A 14,481-nucleotide genomic window follows, 5' to 3' on the forward strand; every position below is an offset into this window, starting at 1 on the left:
TTGGAAGGATAAGGTGATATTTAATAGTACGTGGCACGCCATATTATATGGGATTGTTTTAGTTAATGTAATGCAGTCCCATATTTAGTAAATCTTTCTATTCACATAATACGAACACTGCCATATTAAAGAAAGACGAAGGGGTTGAGTTTGTGTAATACGACATTGTTCACTTTAATTTTTTAATTCTTTAATTAAATTAATAGAAGTTAAATAAAAATATATAATATTAATTAAAATTAAAAACTTAAATATGCTACCGCTGGTGTTAATAAACTGCCAACAACAATTTGAGGGGAGCCCAAGGCCGCCACATAATATTAGTTTTGCACTAAAATATGGTACTATTAGAATTCTTATTTCCGTTTGCTATTAATTTATGATAAAAATTTGAAAACTAAAATTTTGACTGTTGATCTGAAGTGAATGAAAATTCCTTTGTTAATAAGAGTTGCACCAACATATAGTCCCGATAATACAAATTTTGATTCTACCAACATATAGTCCAAATGATACTATACGACGGCAAGCTGTGGATTGGAATGGCCAATAGTGAAAATTATTTTTTTAATTATTAATTGAATATAAATAGTAATAAAATATAAATGAACCTTAATTATTGATTTAATATGAATATTAAAATAAAAATATCATTTTATATAATATAATCTATACTACATGAAACATAATATTTCATTATAACTTAATATAATATAATAGAATATAATCAAGTGTATCAAACGCATCCTAAGTTCAAAGATTCATTTGTGTTGAACTACTCACAAGTCACAACTATTATAAAATAAAATTACCACTTCTCAAGTATAAATAAGTAAATAATTGATCGTTGTTTTTTGACTGTTGTTACTGGTCTTCTAGCCCAATGATGGGCTGAAAAGCCTTCAACAAATTTTTTTACCCTAGAAGCCTTCAACGACAGTTAATATCGAATCCATCAATTTTTTATTATTTACTTTCAATTTTAATTAAAAACCAGCTTATGTTATCAAACAAATATTCATCAATTAGTAAATGACATAAAATTAAACAAAGTTTTCCAAAAAATTAGAATCACATTCGCTGACCATTATTATGATGTTTAGAGGAGAAAAAAAATCAAATGTGGTAGAAAATAAAATGAATTGGGCTTTTGTACAATAAAAATTATTATTAGCGGAGGTTGTGTTATTGTTGTGGTGGTCCACTTATGAATGATTATTACCATTAGAGTGAAAATAAGAATAAAATTCATGGTGATTGGGTTATTACAAGTTACTAAAATGATCTTAATTGATTATTATCATTATTTATCATAGTAATTGTGATTATAATAATAATTATTGTTAATAATACAATAAAATTAATAAATTATAGTAAAATTAATGATGATAATAATAAATTTTAATAATAATATTATTAATATAATAATAATGACATTTATAAATAATAATAATAATGATGATGATCATAATAATAATTATTATATTATTAATAAATAAATAATGAAGGACTTATTTATAAATATTTTAAAATTCCTGTAGGGACCAAAATGTAATAGTGATAAAATTTAATTGAAGGAAATATGAGATTATGAAAATTTAAGGGGGGCCGTGAGCATGGGGATTAAAAAAATCTGAAATTTGAAAAACAAGAATTTGCCGCCTCGCTCCAAATTTAATCAACTGAATTCCTATTTCGCTAAGTGAAGTCGAGAACATGGGGACGGCCGTCATTTTGCCCAATCACGATGAAAACGGCGCCGTTCACGACCCCCTCTTGCCTTGGCTCCAGTACGCATACAACCACACACTCATACAGTCTCTAATTTCTTTTTCTTTTTTTTTTCAAATAAATATGTTTGTATTTACAGTTGTAGTTATGAATTTGTTTGTAAATGCAGGTCGGCTAAGAAGGCGCTCGATGAATGGTACTCGGGCAAAGACTCCGGCGCCACAGATCTGTACAAGCTTCTTTCAAATTGTATCAATACTTTCAAGCACCATTCTCAGTACAAAAACGACATTCGATTTCTCAAGATTTGGTTTCTCTACGTAATTAATCTCCTGTTTCGTTTCCCAAAATTTGATAGAATAGTATCAATGGTTTAATATTTGTGTATTTTTTATGTTTTACTTTATTTTGGGATCAATTTTAGTTAATTTAATTGAAGGTTTCACGTGGAGCGGTTATAGGGTCCATTTGATTTATAGTTTAATTTCAATTATCTGATAGTTTATAACTTTTATTTGTCTTTTGGGATTATGTAGCTGGAAGGTAGTAAAGACTATGAAAAAGTTTTTAGAGAAATGGAAGAACTTGAGATATGTACTGGGCATTCTTTGTTATATCAATGGTATGCAATTTTTCTTGAACTGAATGGGAAGTGGCGGGATGCACATATGGTTTATCAGATTGGCATTTCAAGGTGCCTCTTGCTCTTAATTAATTGTTTATCTTTGTTTGTAGAATGGTTCAAGTTTCATCTCTAATGTTGTTATTTTGGGCTAACAGGAAAGCTGAGCCACTTGATAAGTTGGAGGAGGCACTTGCCTTATTTATTGATAGATTGTCCGAAAGACTTCAGAAGGTTTGCCTTTGCATGTGTGATTTGGATTTGGTTTAGAGAAGAAACGCAAACATTTGATTGAATGTGAAGAATTTTAAGTGGTAATTGTTGTATGAAGTGTAAATACCACTTTAAACGAGATAACTTTCTTTTTTTCAAAATGTAAAATTCCTTTGAGATTATAACATGTTAAAGCCAATGTAACATAGTGCATTATTTCAAGAAAATTTCTCAGTTCTCTTGTCCACCTTTTTGTAGTTCAAATTTTTGTTAATTGAACTTTGCAGATTGATGATGGTGAAATTATTGACTCCATGGAGAATTATATTCACCCATGGTCCAGTTCCAACATGAACAAATTACTGAAGCAGATAAATTCTCGAATTATGAAGTTTGAGGTACGACAATTTACCTATTTTACTATTGGCGCAATCGCTATTAATTTGTCTGATAAATATTTATGTTTAACCAAGCTCCTGAATACTTTTGCTATTGTTTCAGGGATACCATCGGAGTAATAAAGTTTACTCAGGAAAAGTGGCTTTATCGTCTTTGAATAATTCATCGAGGAATAAGACTATTGAGATAGGTGAATTTCTTTTTTACGCCATTGTTCATTGCTAAATATATTCACATGGAAAGCTTGAAGTCTACTTGAATAGCTGTTTACCACCTAAATTTTCACATGTTTGCATCATAAAGCATGAGTTTTCAAGTTTAGGAGAGGCTATTTGAAATCGTCTGAAATGCTGAGCAAAGCCAAGCGAATATTAGAGGTAAAAGGACTACCAAATTAGGCCAGAGTATGCAGATTTGCCACCCCCCAAGTATGAAGAAAGTAACAGTTGCCCAACAGAGAAATTTAGAGAGACGATAAACAGAGTATTCTACCATCTGTAATTCTGTATATGTCTCATACAGATAAAAGCTCTTCTAAGATATATGTAACACTAGTAAATGGTGCATCATAAATGCTTGTCCACTGCAATATTTGTATATTGTATGCAATCAATGTGGGCAAGTATAATTTCTTGTTTACAGACACTTCACACTGTTTGATTTAGACTGCTAACATCAACCACACATTATATTTTCTTCTAGTTAAACTTGCTTGTCATGTCTTATTGGTTTAGAGAGTAGGGAATTTTTAGTTTCTAACCTACAGTTCTATAAATCCAGAGGAGATTTAATTGTTTATTACTTTGATTGCTTACATTGTGATACTCAAAGGTGGAAAGAAGTACCAGATCAAAGGATGTGCAGGTCAGGGTGGTTTTGCTAAAGTATTTAAAGCATATGTCAATGGTGATCCTGAAGATGTTGTAGCATTAAAGGTATCATTATCTTTCATTCTTTTCTCTAATGCATAGTGAAGAACTTGTCTTACTGGAATTTTTTTTTTTTTTTAATTTCTCAATTCTGACAGATTCAAAAGCCTGCTTTCCCTTGGGAGTTCTACATGTATCGCCAGCTTGATCAGCGCATCTCTGGCAGGGAAGTATGTATTTTCTTGTTTCCATTATTTATCTATGCATTCTTTGTGATTCTGAGATACTTACTGGATATTTTATTTCAACAGAGGTCAAGCTTTGGTTTTGCACACAGAATTCATCTCTATTCTGATTATAGCATACTCGTCTGTGACTATCTATCTCAAGGGACACTCCAGGTACATTTTTTCTACTTTGTATATGGGAATTCTACATGTATCGGCAGCAGGCAAATCTTTTTTAGTACTTTAGATAACACATAAACTTGTGCAGGACGCCATAAATTCTTATGTGGTTATCGGCAAGTCCATGGAAGAGGTCTTATGCATTTACTACACTATAGAGATGCTCTGCATTCTGGAATCTCTGCATGATGTTGGCATCATTCATGGTGATTTCAAGCCTGATAATCTCCTTATTCGATATGCTAGGTAAAGCTTTCTCACATTATAGATTCAACTGTGGAAACTATCCAGAGCTCAAAACTGAATTACTATTTCTTTACGATCTGTATATTATAAAACCTTGCACTCTCACATATAAAGCTAGAAAATCACTCTTGGTTTATAATGATCTTGGGGTCACATTAGACATTTGAACCTCACATATGAATTTATGGCATAAAATTTCCTTCCATTGTTTTTGACTTGTATTGTTTGGCTTTGGGCTGGGCCAGATCATAGAAAGTTTGACACAGGAATATTGGTTTTCTCTGGTTGCTGCTGTGCTTTTTTGAAATGCATTCGAGGAAGGGGGCGGGCAGCTTCAAAAAGGAAATGGAAAAATAAAACTTTATTAGGAAGTATTTTGTGTTAGTAGAGTAAATGATTCTCCCATTACAGAACTACTAACAGCAATTACTAATTGGTATACTAGTTTCATCATCAATATACTTTCTCAAGTTGATATTTTTGCCCTTGTTTATCTTTCAAGAAGATTATTTGAATTTGAGCTTGTAGATGAAAAATCTTTTATTGTCAGCACATTCATATTATTGCTTAAGTTAATGTATGGAAGAAGTGGGTAGTCAGTCTCTCTTTATGAAGATTTACTGCATCATATGGGAATTCTTCATAATTTATTAGGCCTATATTATCTTGCATGAATCTGGGAATCATACATCATTTGGACTCGTTTTCTTGTAGTTGTCAAAGTTTAGATTCTACCAACTATCAAGGTAATGCAATTTATAAATCCGTATCTACCTCTTCTGATTTTAATTTCTTTGCTTGGACTAAATTGACGGAAGCTTGTGGTAGATAAGTAACCTTGCTTTTGTTTTTTTTGGTCTATACATTTCACAGTTGAAAATGGTAGATTTTTGTCCTTTTTTTCCATGTTTATGCCACATATAAAGGTAAAACACATTGTAAAGTACAATTATACTTGCTTTCTGTAGTCCTGTTTAGGCCCAATTATACATTGCTTTTATATCAAAAGTGAAACATTCTCTTCAGATAAAATTCTGATTGCAAAGAACATTTTACTGAGCTTGGCAAGTGACATCAATTATCTGACATTTTTGCAGAGATGAACTTACAGTGCTTGATCATGATCGAAGTGGCCCTTGGCAAGATCAGGTTAACTCTGGTGGCATAGGGATTTTCATGTTTTTCCCTACATGTTTGTTATTATGCTTAAGAATTTATGTTGCAGGGACTTTGCCTTGTAGATTGGGGAAGGGGTATAGATCTGCATCTTTTTCCTGACAACACGGAATTTGAGGGTGATTGCAGGACTTCTGGCTTCCGTTGTATTGAAATGCAAGAGAAGAAGCCATGGAAATTTCAGGCAAGTCTCAAACATTTCTTACAATGAAACTGCACTGCTCTGTTCACATGACTTACTTAATATTGGTTCATTTGTGTCATTATCACCAGGTAGACACATATGGCCTGTGTGCTATTGTTCACATGATGCTGCACAGCTCTTATATGGAGGTTGAGAAGAAAGCATCACCTGACGGTGGGTTGGTGTATCTACCAAAGTTATCTTTTAAAAGGTATGTCCGAATATTTCTGCATTAGCAGTAAGACAATGTTGATATTGTTGACCTTTTCCTGTATGTGTGTACTTGGGTGGCTGAAATTTTTTTGCTTTCCTTGAATGAATGAAAAATTTACACGTTGCTGATGTATGGATGATTCTCGGAACTTTCTCATTTTCACATCCGTCTTTCTTCCTTTTGACAATTTTTATCAGATATTGGAAGCTTGAACTGTGGAAAAGTCTGTTCACAAATCTGCTTAATATGAGCTCTGGCAATGACAAGGAAGTGTTGCAGAATCTGCGGAAATCCTTCCAGGATTACTTGTGCTCCAATCCTCAGCTTTTGAAGAACCTAAAAGAATTATTGGCAAAGCAGAGGGCTTCCTTGTGTGGTGCTTAATTTACCTCCTAATACTTGTGATTATTTCTGTTGTCGTGAATGAATTTGCTATGTGCACAAACCAACACTTAAGAAAGTGAAAATCCCCTGCTTTTCACCCAAAAATATACGTATGTGCATCCTTCAATCCCATGTGGGGAACACTAGTGAGAAACATCAGTGCTATTGTAAAACTTGATGTAGGCTCATCTGCAGCTCTGAGCGAACGACATAAAATGTTGCGCTCTGATCATGTGTATACCCTCTCGGTCGGCTTTCTTGACTAAAAATTCTGTTGCTTGCTAAGCAATTGTCCATTTGGCTGCGAAAATGTAATCTTAATTGTTTGCTCTCGGCTTGTATTTTTGAGAAAGTGTTTGTGATTGGTTGCCAATCAATTTGCCAAGTTCATGACGTGAAAATGGTGATGTGAAAAGCTAGTTGAAAATGTGAAGGGTTTAGTATATGTTGGGTAGGGATGGTAGAAATTTTCATGGGGACGGGGTCTTTGGGGATTTTTTTTATTTAGGGAGGGTACGAGAATAATTTTATACCTAATTTTTTAATTGGAGAAGGGATAAGAGTGATTTTTTACTTAATTATTTATTCGGGAAAGGGACGGAGATGAGGTAGAATCCCCATCCCCTCCTCATTTCCCCATTTTCTTATTTTTATTTTTAATATTTATTTTATTTTCTAAAATTATTAGTGAATAGATAATAAATTTTAAATTGTAAAATATTAAATATTGGTGTAAATAACAAATATTAAAATATTTATACAAATAATATACATATTACTTAATATAAAATGTTTAATATAATTTAAACTTAACTACAACTAAAAGCACACAATCCTATAAGCTCATAACTCACAAATCAAACTATAAATTACTCTCTCATGGCAAGTACCCAACTCGTCTTCATTTCATCATAGCCCAATAGCACGTCGCGTTGTCATTGGCAGAGCAACCTAACTCATCGCAATGCCAACTAGTAGCCAAACATGCGGCTCTATTGCGCTATAATCCGTGATCAACATGTTTCATTACTTATGGACAATTATCATGTCAATATTGTATAAAAATCACATTATTTGAAGTTTGTTTTGAAAATTATTATTTGAATATTATATATACTAAAAGTTTGAAGGAGTAGAATGAAATAAGACCCATTCATGACATTCTCATTTTATTTTATATATTTTTAGGTTAATTCGTTAATATGATTAAATTAAGTTCGAAAACTAAAAAGATATTAGTTATTCGGGGATCGGGGACTCTCGGGGATCCCCTGTTATTTTTTGGGGAGGGGACGGAAATCCCCTCAAGCAATTCTGACGGGGATGGGGAAATGATGAGGATATATGCAGAACATCGGGGATGGGTACGGGGATATCGGTCCCCTCCCCTCCCCTCCCCATTGCCATCCCGAATGTTGGGTATGATTTATTTAATGGTCATAATTGTTTACTCAATTTTTATCAAAATATTTCTTGTTTAGTTTGTTTTTTTAGTAGAGATTTTGAAAATTAAATGTCTCTATGGGCAAAAATGTAAATTTTGGCTGAATTTTTTTTAATGTTAAAATATTAAATTTTTTATTTATTTGATAATTTTATTTTTTTTAATAATATAACTTTAAAAAATTTACATATTAAAATAATTTTATAATATTTAATAAAAGTTGTCATTGACAACTAAATAGTTAAAATTTTTTAAGTAAAACTTTTATTTACCAACAAAAATTTTTATTTAAATAAACTTTATTTTAAAAAAATATAACAAAAAAATCTTAGAATAATTTTTGAAATGTAGCGGGCTAATTGAAGTTTGGAATTTATTATCTCTGCATTTTGTCTTTTTAAAATAAAAAAAAAATTCAACAGCTTTTCGCACCAAAAAAATGGCGATTCAAACGAGTAAAAAACGCGTTTTCTCGTCTGCGTTGTCTTTTACTGCAAGTTAAGATAAAAAAAAACGCGTTTTCTTAACATCCAGTTAGTGACTCTATATATAGCTCTATATCATATAATCTTATAGAGTGATGATGTTTGCCCCGGGTCAAACCCCGAAAAATACAAAACGTCGTCGTTTTGTTTTTAAATTTTTTTTTTGCTTCGCGGTTTCTTATTTGCGTCGTTTTCTTTATTTTTTTCTTTTTCATTTCTTCCAGGCTTTCTTCATTTCTTTCGTTTCTTCCATCCTTTCTTCATTTCTTTTTCGTTTCTTCGTCTTAAGCTGAACGAGATCCACAGCCCTTGCAACAGCAGCTGAACGAGATCCACAGCCCTTGCATTTAGTGAAGAACAAGACTAAAGCCCTTGCACAGCCCTTGCTCCATCCTCTTCATCTTAAGCTAAACGAGATCTACAGCCCTTGCATTTAGTGAAGAACAAGACCAACAACAGCTGAGTTTCGGGTGAGTTTCGGTTGAGTTTCGGCTGCGAGCAAGATTAGTTTCGGCATCTACTAATTAAGCTGAACGAGATCCACAGCCCTTGCATTTAGTGAAGAACAAGACCAACAACAGCAAGATTGGTTTCGGCTGAGTTTCGGCAAGATTAGTTTCGGTAGAGGAAGATTAACATTGTGCCTGAAAGCTTGAATTTTGGAAGCTTGAATTTTTTTTTAGGTACTGTCTTCTTTGTAGCATTTTGTTTTTTAATTTAATTTTAAATTTTTCCCTGTGTTTTTACAACATTGTAACATTGTAACATTGAATTTATTTCTTCAGTTCTCATGTTCTTGAATTTATTTCTTCAGTAACATTGTAACAGTTTCCATACATTAGCTGTTAGCATCACTAAGAAAAAAAAATAGAGTTGTTTGAAGCTAAATTGATGGTGATGTTAATCTATTTTTAATGTAGAAATTATGTTGTTTATGAAATTGGGTTGTAGCTTCGTAGGATTCAAAATCAATTTAAAAAATTGTGAACGAAGGGAGGTAGAGTAATGACTTGGGCTCTGTTTTTTTTATAATTATGTATGTAATTAAATTGGGTATAATGGAATTGTTTTGTTAAAGGCAAGAGAATTAATATTATTGTTCTGAAGAAAGGAATTATGATCAGTATCAATCGATTTGAGTTTCTACATACATGGCTCAATTTATTTCAAGACTAGTTGATCATATTATTGTGTTTCTTCATCTGCAATTAATACAAGGGCTTCAGAAAAAGCAATGTGAGAAGATGTAATTACCATATGAGTTGTTTCATTTTGCTTTTGAAATTTTGTTTTTAAATTTAATGAATTTGCGATAAATAACTAATAAGATGTTGAATTATTTTAATTTGCAGCAGTTAATGGATAATTTTGAACAAGTGGAGGAGGTTGATGAAGTTGGGGAATTGCAGGATTTACAGGGGGCTGATTTGGAAGAAAACAATGAGGAATTGGTGGTGGAAAATGTTGTTGAGCCTACGGTTGGGATGTCTTTTGATAGTCCTGATGAAATGTTTGAATATTATAAAACTTATGGCCTACAAGAGGGGTTTCCAGTGATGCGGAGATCTTGTAGAAAAGGGGATGATGAGAGTTTGAGATATGTGACGTTTACTTGTGGGAGAAACGGCAAGTCAAAAGCCAAAGCCACTAATGTTTTGCGGCTTCAACCAAACCAAAAGATTGGATGCAATGCTAAAATTGGAGGACGTTTGTATATTGTTAGTGGAAAATGGGTAATTGGAAATTTGATCCTTGAACACAACCATGCCGTGAGTCCGAGCAAGATCGATGCATTCGTTCCATTAGTCATTTTGTTAAAAAGCAGCTTGAAATAAATGAAGAAGCTAGAATTAAAATGGCTCAAAGTTTTAAGTCGATTGTTGTCGAGGTTGGTGGCTTTGAAAATGTGTCATTTTTAGAAAGAGATGCTAGAAATCATGTTGACAAGGTGAGGCGATTAAGACTCGGAGAAGGGGATGCTATTGCAATTCAGAGGTATTTTCAGAAAATGCAAACAGAAAATGATGGGTTTTACTTCAGTATTGACCTAGATGAGGAGGGTCGGTTAAAAAATGTATTTTGGGCAGATCCAAGGAGCAGGGCAGCCTATAAGGACTTTGGGGATGTTGTCACATTTGATACCACATACCTAACAAACAAGTATGACATGCCATTTGCTCTTTTTGTAGGAGTTAATCATCATGGTCAATCAATTTTGTTAGGATGTGGGTTGATTTCGCATGAGGACACGGAAACATTTACGTAGTTATTTGACACATGGCTATCATGTATGTCTGGGTGTCCTCCCCTTGGAATCATTACAGATCAAGATAAAGCGATGAAAAAGGCAATTCAGATTATTTTTCCAGACACTAGGCATCGATGGTGTTTGTGGCATATATTGAAAAAGGTGCCTGAGAAGTTGGGAAGGTATGCAGAATATCATGCCATTAAAGTTTCATTACTTTCTGTTGTTTATGACTTACATACTCCTGTTGAATTCGAGGAAGCTTGGCATGACATGTTAGTTAGATATGATCTGAGAAATAATCAGTGGTTGAATGATTTGTATGAGGAAAGAAATCGTTGGGTTCCAGCATTCGTGAAAACTACTTTTTGGGCTGGAATGTCAACCACTCAGCGTAGTGAGAGTATGAATGCTTTCTTTGATGGGTATGTTAACTCGAAGACAACTTTGAAGCAATTTGTGGAGAAATATGAGAAAGCAATGGAAAGTAAAATTGAGAAAGAATGGCAAGCAGATGCACGAAGTTTTAGCCAACGGTTGCCATGTCGTACCAGTTTTGCCATGGAAAAGCAAGTTGAAGAAGTGTACACTATTTCCAAGTTTCAGGATTTTCAGCAAGAGCTGGTGAATAAGATATATTGTGAGGTTTTCAGTTGTGGGAGATCAGAATATGAAGTTATTGAAAACGATGAAAAGAGTAGAGAAAAGACTTTTAGAGTCATTTTTGAAAAAGATGAAGGTGAAATTCGTTGTGTGTGCTCAATGTTTGAATACAAGGGCATTCTTTGCAAACACGCTATCGCAGTGTTATCACGTAACCGTGTGCAATTACTGCCTGAAAAGTATATCCTACGAAGATGGAGGAAAGATGTGCGGAGGTTCTCTAGTAAAGTCAAAGTCATTATGATGCACGGAGTTCGAGCATTGAACATCAGCGATATAGAGAGGAGTGCACTGCTTTTTATGATGTTGCTGAGGTAGCTTCCAAAAATGAAGAAAGTCATAAAAACATTATGGGTTGGATTGAGAAAGCTATGAAGGATGTTTCTCTAAATGTTCGATGTGACGACAACGATACAACCATTGATGGTGGATCCAGTAGTAACATACAAAATCCAGTGGTAAGTCGGCGTAAAGGTCGTCCACCTAGTCAAAGAAAGCAAAAGCAATTTAAGCGGCCAAAACAGAAATCGAACATTTCGATAAACACAACTATAGAGGTAATTGTATATACTTTAGATTAATTTAATACTTTAATACATTCATTTTAAATTAATTTAATATATACTTTAAATGTGTGTTGACTGCACTCCTAGGACGCGGAGATACATGATTTATCTTCTCAGGTGGCCACTACAATCCCAACACAAGAGAGCAATATGGCTATGGTAATATTGTTTTATTTGCTATTTCCTTTCATTGTCATATGTTTGATAATTTGTGTTTAACTTTTTTTTTTTGGTACAACAACAACCACAACAAGCACCCCCACAACATGCATTTTTCCCCCCGTACTATCAGTATTGGATGAATTACGGTCCAACTCATCATGTGCAATTGCAACATGCACCGCAACAAAATTTCGAGGAGGCCAATCAAGGTGAGTTTTCAACTTATGAACCAAGCATGTAATCGAAGTTAGCTTATGCTTATATTTTATGTGTTATTCAACTAATGAACTAATGTAATTTGGTGTATGTGTATTTCGACATTTTTTAAATTATGGAGTTCATAAGTCTATTTTCAAAATTCTAGAAATGGATTAATTTGGAAAATATTAGAATGATTTGGGCCATAGTATAATTTTAAGAATAATTTTTGGGGCCAAATTATAATTTCATAATACTATGAATTAATAAGTTTATTTTCAAAAGTTTAGAATTGGATTAATTTCGAAAATATTAGAATGATTTGGGCCATAGTATAATTTTGAGAATAATTTTTGGGGCCAAATTATAATTTCATAATACTGTGAATTAATAAGTTTATTTTCAAAAGTTTAGAATTGGATTAATTTCGAAAATATTAGAATGATTTGGGCCATAGTATAATTTTGAGAATAATTTTTGGGGCCAAATTATAATTTTATAATACTATGAATTAATAAGTTTATTTTCAAAAGTTTAGAATTGGATTAATTTCGAAAATATTAGAATGATTTGGGCCATAGTATAATTTTGAGAATAATTTTTGGGGCCAAATTATAATTTCATAATACTGTGAATTAATAAGTTTATTTTCAAAAGTTTAGAATTGAATTAATTTCGAAAATATTAGAATGATTTGGGCCATAGTATAATTTTGAGAATAATTTTTGGGGCCAAATTATAATTTTATAATACTGTGAATTAAATCCAGAGAGTTAAACTACTCGGAAACTTATATTTAACATGAAAATGCTATTACATATGTCTACAAGTCTTTAACTTAAAACAACTTAAAAATAATACTTTAAGAGAAAACATAATACAACAATCATCAGTATTTTAATAAAATCATATCGTGGTGCCTCTCTCTTTCGAAGTTCGTCGTCCAATAATCGCCTCTGCACTTCACGTTCTCGCATATGCTCAAGTTCTTTATGCAATAATTGAAATTTAACCGACAAACACTCGATCTCTAAGCCTAACTTCGTAATTTCATCCCCTAACAAGTCTATTTTCTCTTCGGTAGGTTTATGATCTTCTGCCCATTGAAAGTTCTTACATCCTCTACAAATCCAAAATTTTCGATTTGGATTTTTTGTTGTGCGTGACGTTAACAACTCCATATGATTACCGCATCTATTACACATTTGCAATGAGCTCCGATTCTCACTTAGCTCGGATGACATTGTTTGTGGTTAATAGTCCCTTGAGAATAAACTGCCCAAAAACGGAAACAATTACAGTTAATAATGCCAAAGAAATTACCCAAATCAAATTTTAATTGCAATTACAGTTAGTTAGACTTAAAAGAAAAGAAAACTGGAACATATGAACAGCATGATTACTGCCTGAACCACCCAGCAACATGCCAGAAAATACCACCCACAACCCAAGCCACATGCCAGTAGCTAATACCAAAATGCCAGAAACCCAGCAGCTAATCTCCAAACTAGAAGCAACATGCCAGAAAATACCACCCAGAACCCAAGCCACATGCCAGCAGCTAATACCAAAATGCCAAAAACAAACTAGCAGCAACATGCCAAAAAATACCACCAACAGCCCAAGCCACATGCCAGCAACTAATACCAAAATGCCAGAAACCCAACAACTAATATCCAAACTAGAAGCAACATGCCAGAAAATACCACCCAGCAACCACCCAGCAGCTATGAAAACTAGAAGCAACATGCCAGAAAGGCTATCAAAGAACCCAAGCCAAAATGCACACAATCTATACACACACAACTGGAGATAAAATACAACCCTCCATCAATAATATTAATCCTCATCACTCGGTTACATTAATTTAAAAAATAACATAAAATACAGAAAGAGAACAGCTGCAATTGATTCAAATAAGGAATATCTGATTTGGATTTGCCCTACTTAATACTCTCTGTCATGGCTAAGTTTTGCTGTTTCGCTTTACAATTCCCGCTTCTATCGATTTGTTCCATCACAAACCCTTCTTGTGCTTAACAATTAACCACTGTAATTAGAAAAATTCCCACTAAGACCAACTTATTCCATTGAGTGTACACTTTAGCAACAATAATAATTCAAAGAGATTAACTCATAGTTTTGTAATTGTTGTTACAAAAATTAAGTCAGTGGATAAAAAAATGCAAGAGTCATGAATCCTAGATCAGGGTCATGAAAATCAAATAAGAGACCCTGATGCCATGATTGTGGGTCGGATGCCTAACTAA

At 33.2% G+C, this 14,481-nt stretch overlaps 3 protein-coding genes across 4 annotated transcripts; all 3 read left to right on the plus strand.

Annotated features, from left to right (window-relative positions):
• The first annotated feature begins 1,608 nt into the window (after positions 1-1,608).
• LOC102618391 (mitotic checkpoint serine/threonine-protein kinase BUB1) lies at positions 1,609-6,777 on the plus strand. 2 transcript variants are annotated; one of them, XM_052433146.1, is made up of 14 exons: positions 1,609-1,790; positions 1,901-2,051; positions 2,268-2,425; positions 2,512-2,587; positions 2,854-2,964; positions 3,068-3,155; positions 3,797-3,900; positions 3,993-4,064; positions 4,146-4,235; positions 4,330-4,487; positions 5,585-5,636; positions 5,713-5,851; positions 5,941-6,058; positions 6,259-6,777. In XM_052433146.1, the coding sequence occupies exons 1-14, from the start codon at positions 1,717-1,719 to the stop codon at positions 6,443-6,445; spliced, it is 1,578 nt and encodes a 525-aa protein (XP_052289106.1). In that variant the 5' UTR covers positions 1,609-1,716; the 3' UTR covers positions 6,446-6,777. The 2 variants fall into 2 exon arrangements, with proteins under 2 accessions (XP_052289106.1, XP_052289108.1); XM_052433148.1 differs by having other exon boundaries at positions 2,268-2,353.
• Positions 6,778-9,732: 2,955 nt separating this feature from the next.
• On the plus strand, positions 9,733-10,640 carry LOC127900289 (protein FAR-RED IMPAIRED RESPONSE 1-like). Its single transcript, XM_052434912.1, has 2 exons — positions 9,733-10,107; positions 10,200-10,640. The coding sequence occupies exons 1-2, from the start codon at positions 9,733-9,735 to the stop codon at positions 10,638-10,640; spliced, it is 816 nt and encodes a 271-aa protein (XP_052290872.1).
• Positions 10,641-10,712: 72 nt separating this feature from the next.
• Positions 10,713-11,603, plus strand: LOC107175822 (protein FAR1-RELATED SEQUENCE 5-like). Its single transcript, XM_015527599.2, has one exon. It carries the CDS (start codon positions 10,713-10,715, stop codon positions 11,601-11,603), a length of 891 nt encoding a protein of 296 aa, XP_015383085.2.
• The last annotated feature ends 2,878 nt before the right edge of the window (positions 11,604-14,481 follow it).

This window comes from Citrus sinensis, chromosome 2 (genome assembly GCF_022201045.2).
Source record: "Citrus sinensis cultivar Valencia sweet orange chromosome 2, DVS_A1.0, whole genome shotgun sequence".
In the NCBI taxonomy this organism is placed as follows: domain Eukaryota; kingdom Viridiplantae; phylum Streptophyta; class Magnoliopsida; order Sapindales; family Rutaceae; genus Citrus; species Citrus sinensis.

Coding starts and splice junctions, on each gene's coding strand:
- LOC107175822 (XM_015527599.2), top strand. CDS start 10,713: ATGAAAAAGGCAATTCAGATTATTTTTCCAGACACTAGGCATCGATGG.
- LOC102618391 (XM_052433146.1), top strand. CDS start 1,717: ATGGGGACGGCCGTCATTTTGCCCAATCACGATGAAAACGGCGCCGTT. Junction 4,065..4,145: donor AGCGCATCTCTGGCAGGGAA/GTATGTATTTTC, acceptor TTATTTCAACAG/AGGTCAAGCTTTGGTTTTGC. Junction 5,852..5,940: donor GCCATGGAAATTTCAGGCAA/GTCTCAAACATT, acceptor ATCACCAGGTAG/ACACATATGGCCTGTGTGCT.
- LOC127900289 (XM_052434912.1), top strand. CDS start 9,733: ATGGATAATTTTGAACAAGTGGAGGAGGTTGATGAAGTTGGGGAATTG. Junction 10,108..10,199: donor ATATTGTTAGTGGAAAATGG/GTAATTGGAAAT, acceptor GTTAAAAAGCAG/CTTGAAATAAATGAAGAAGC.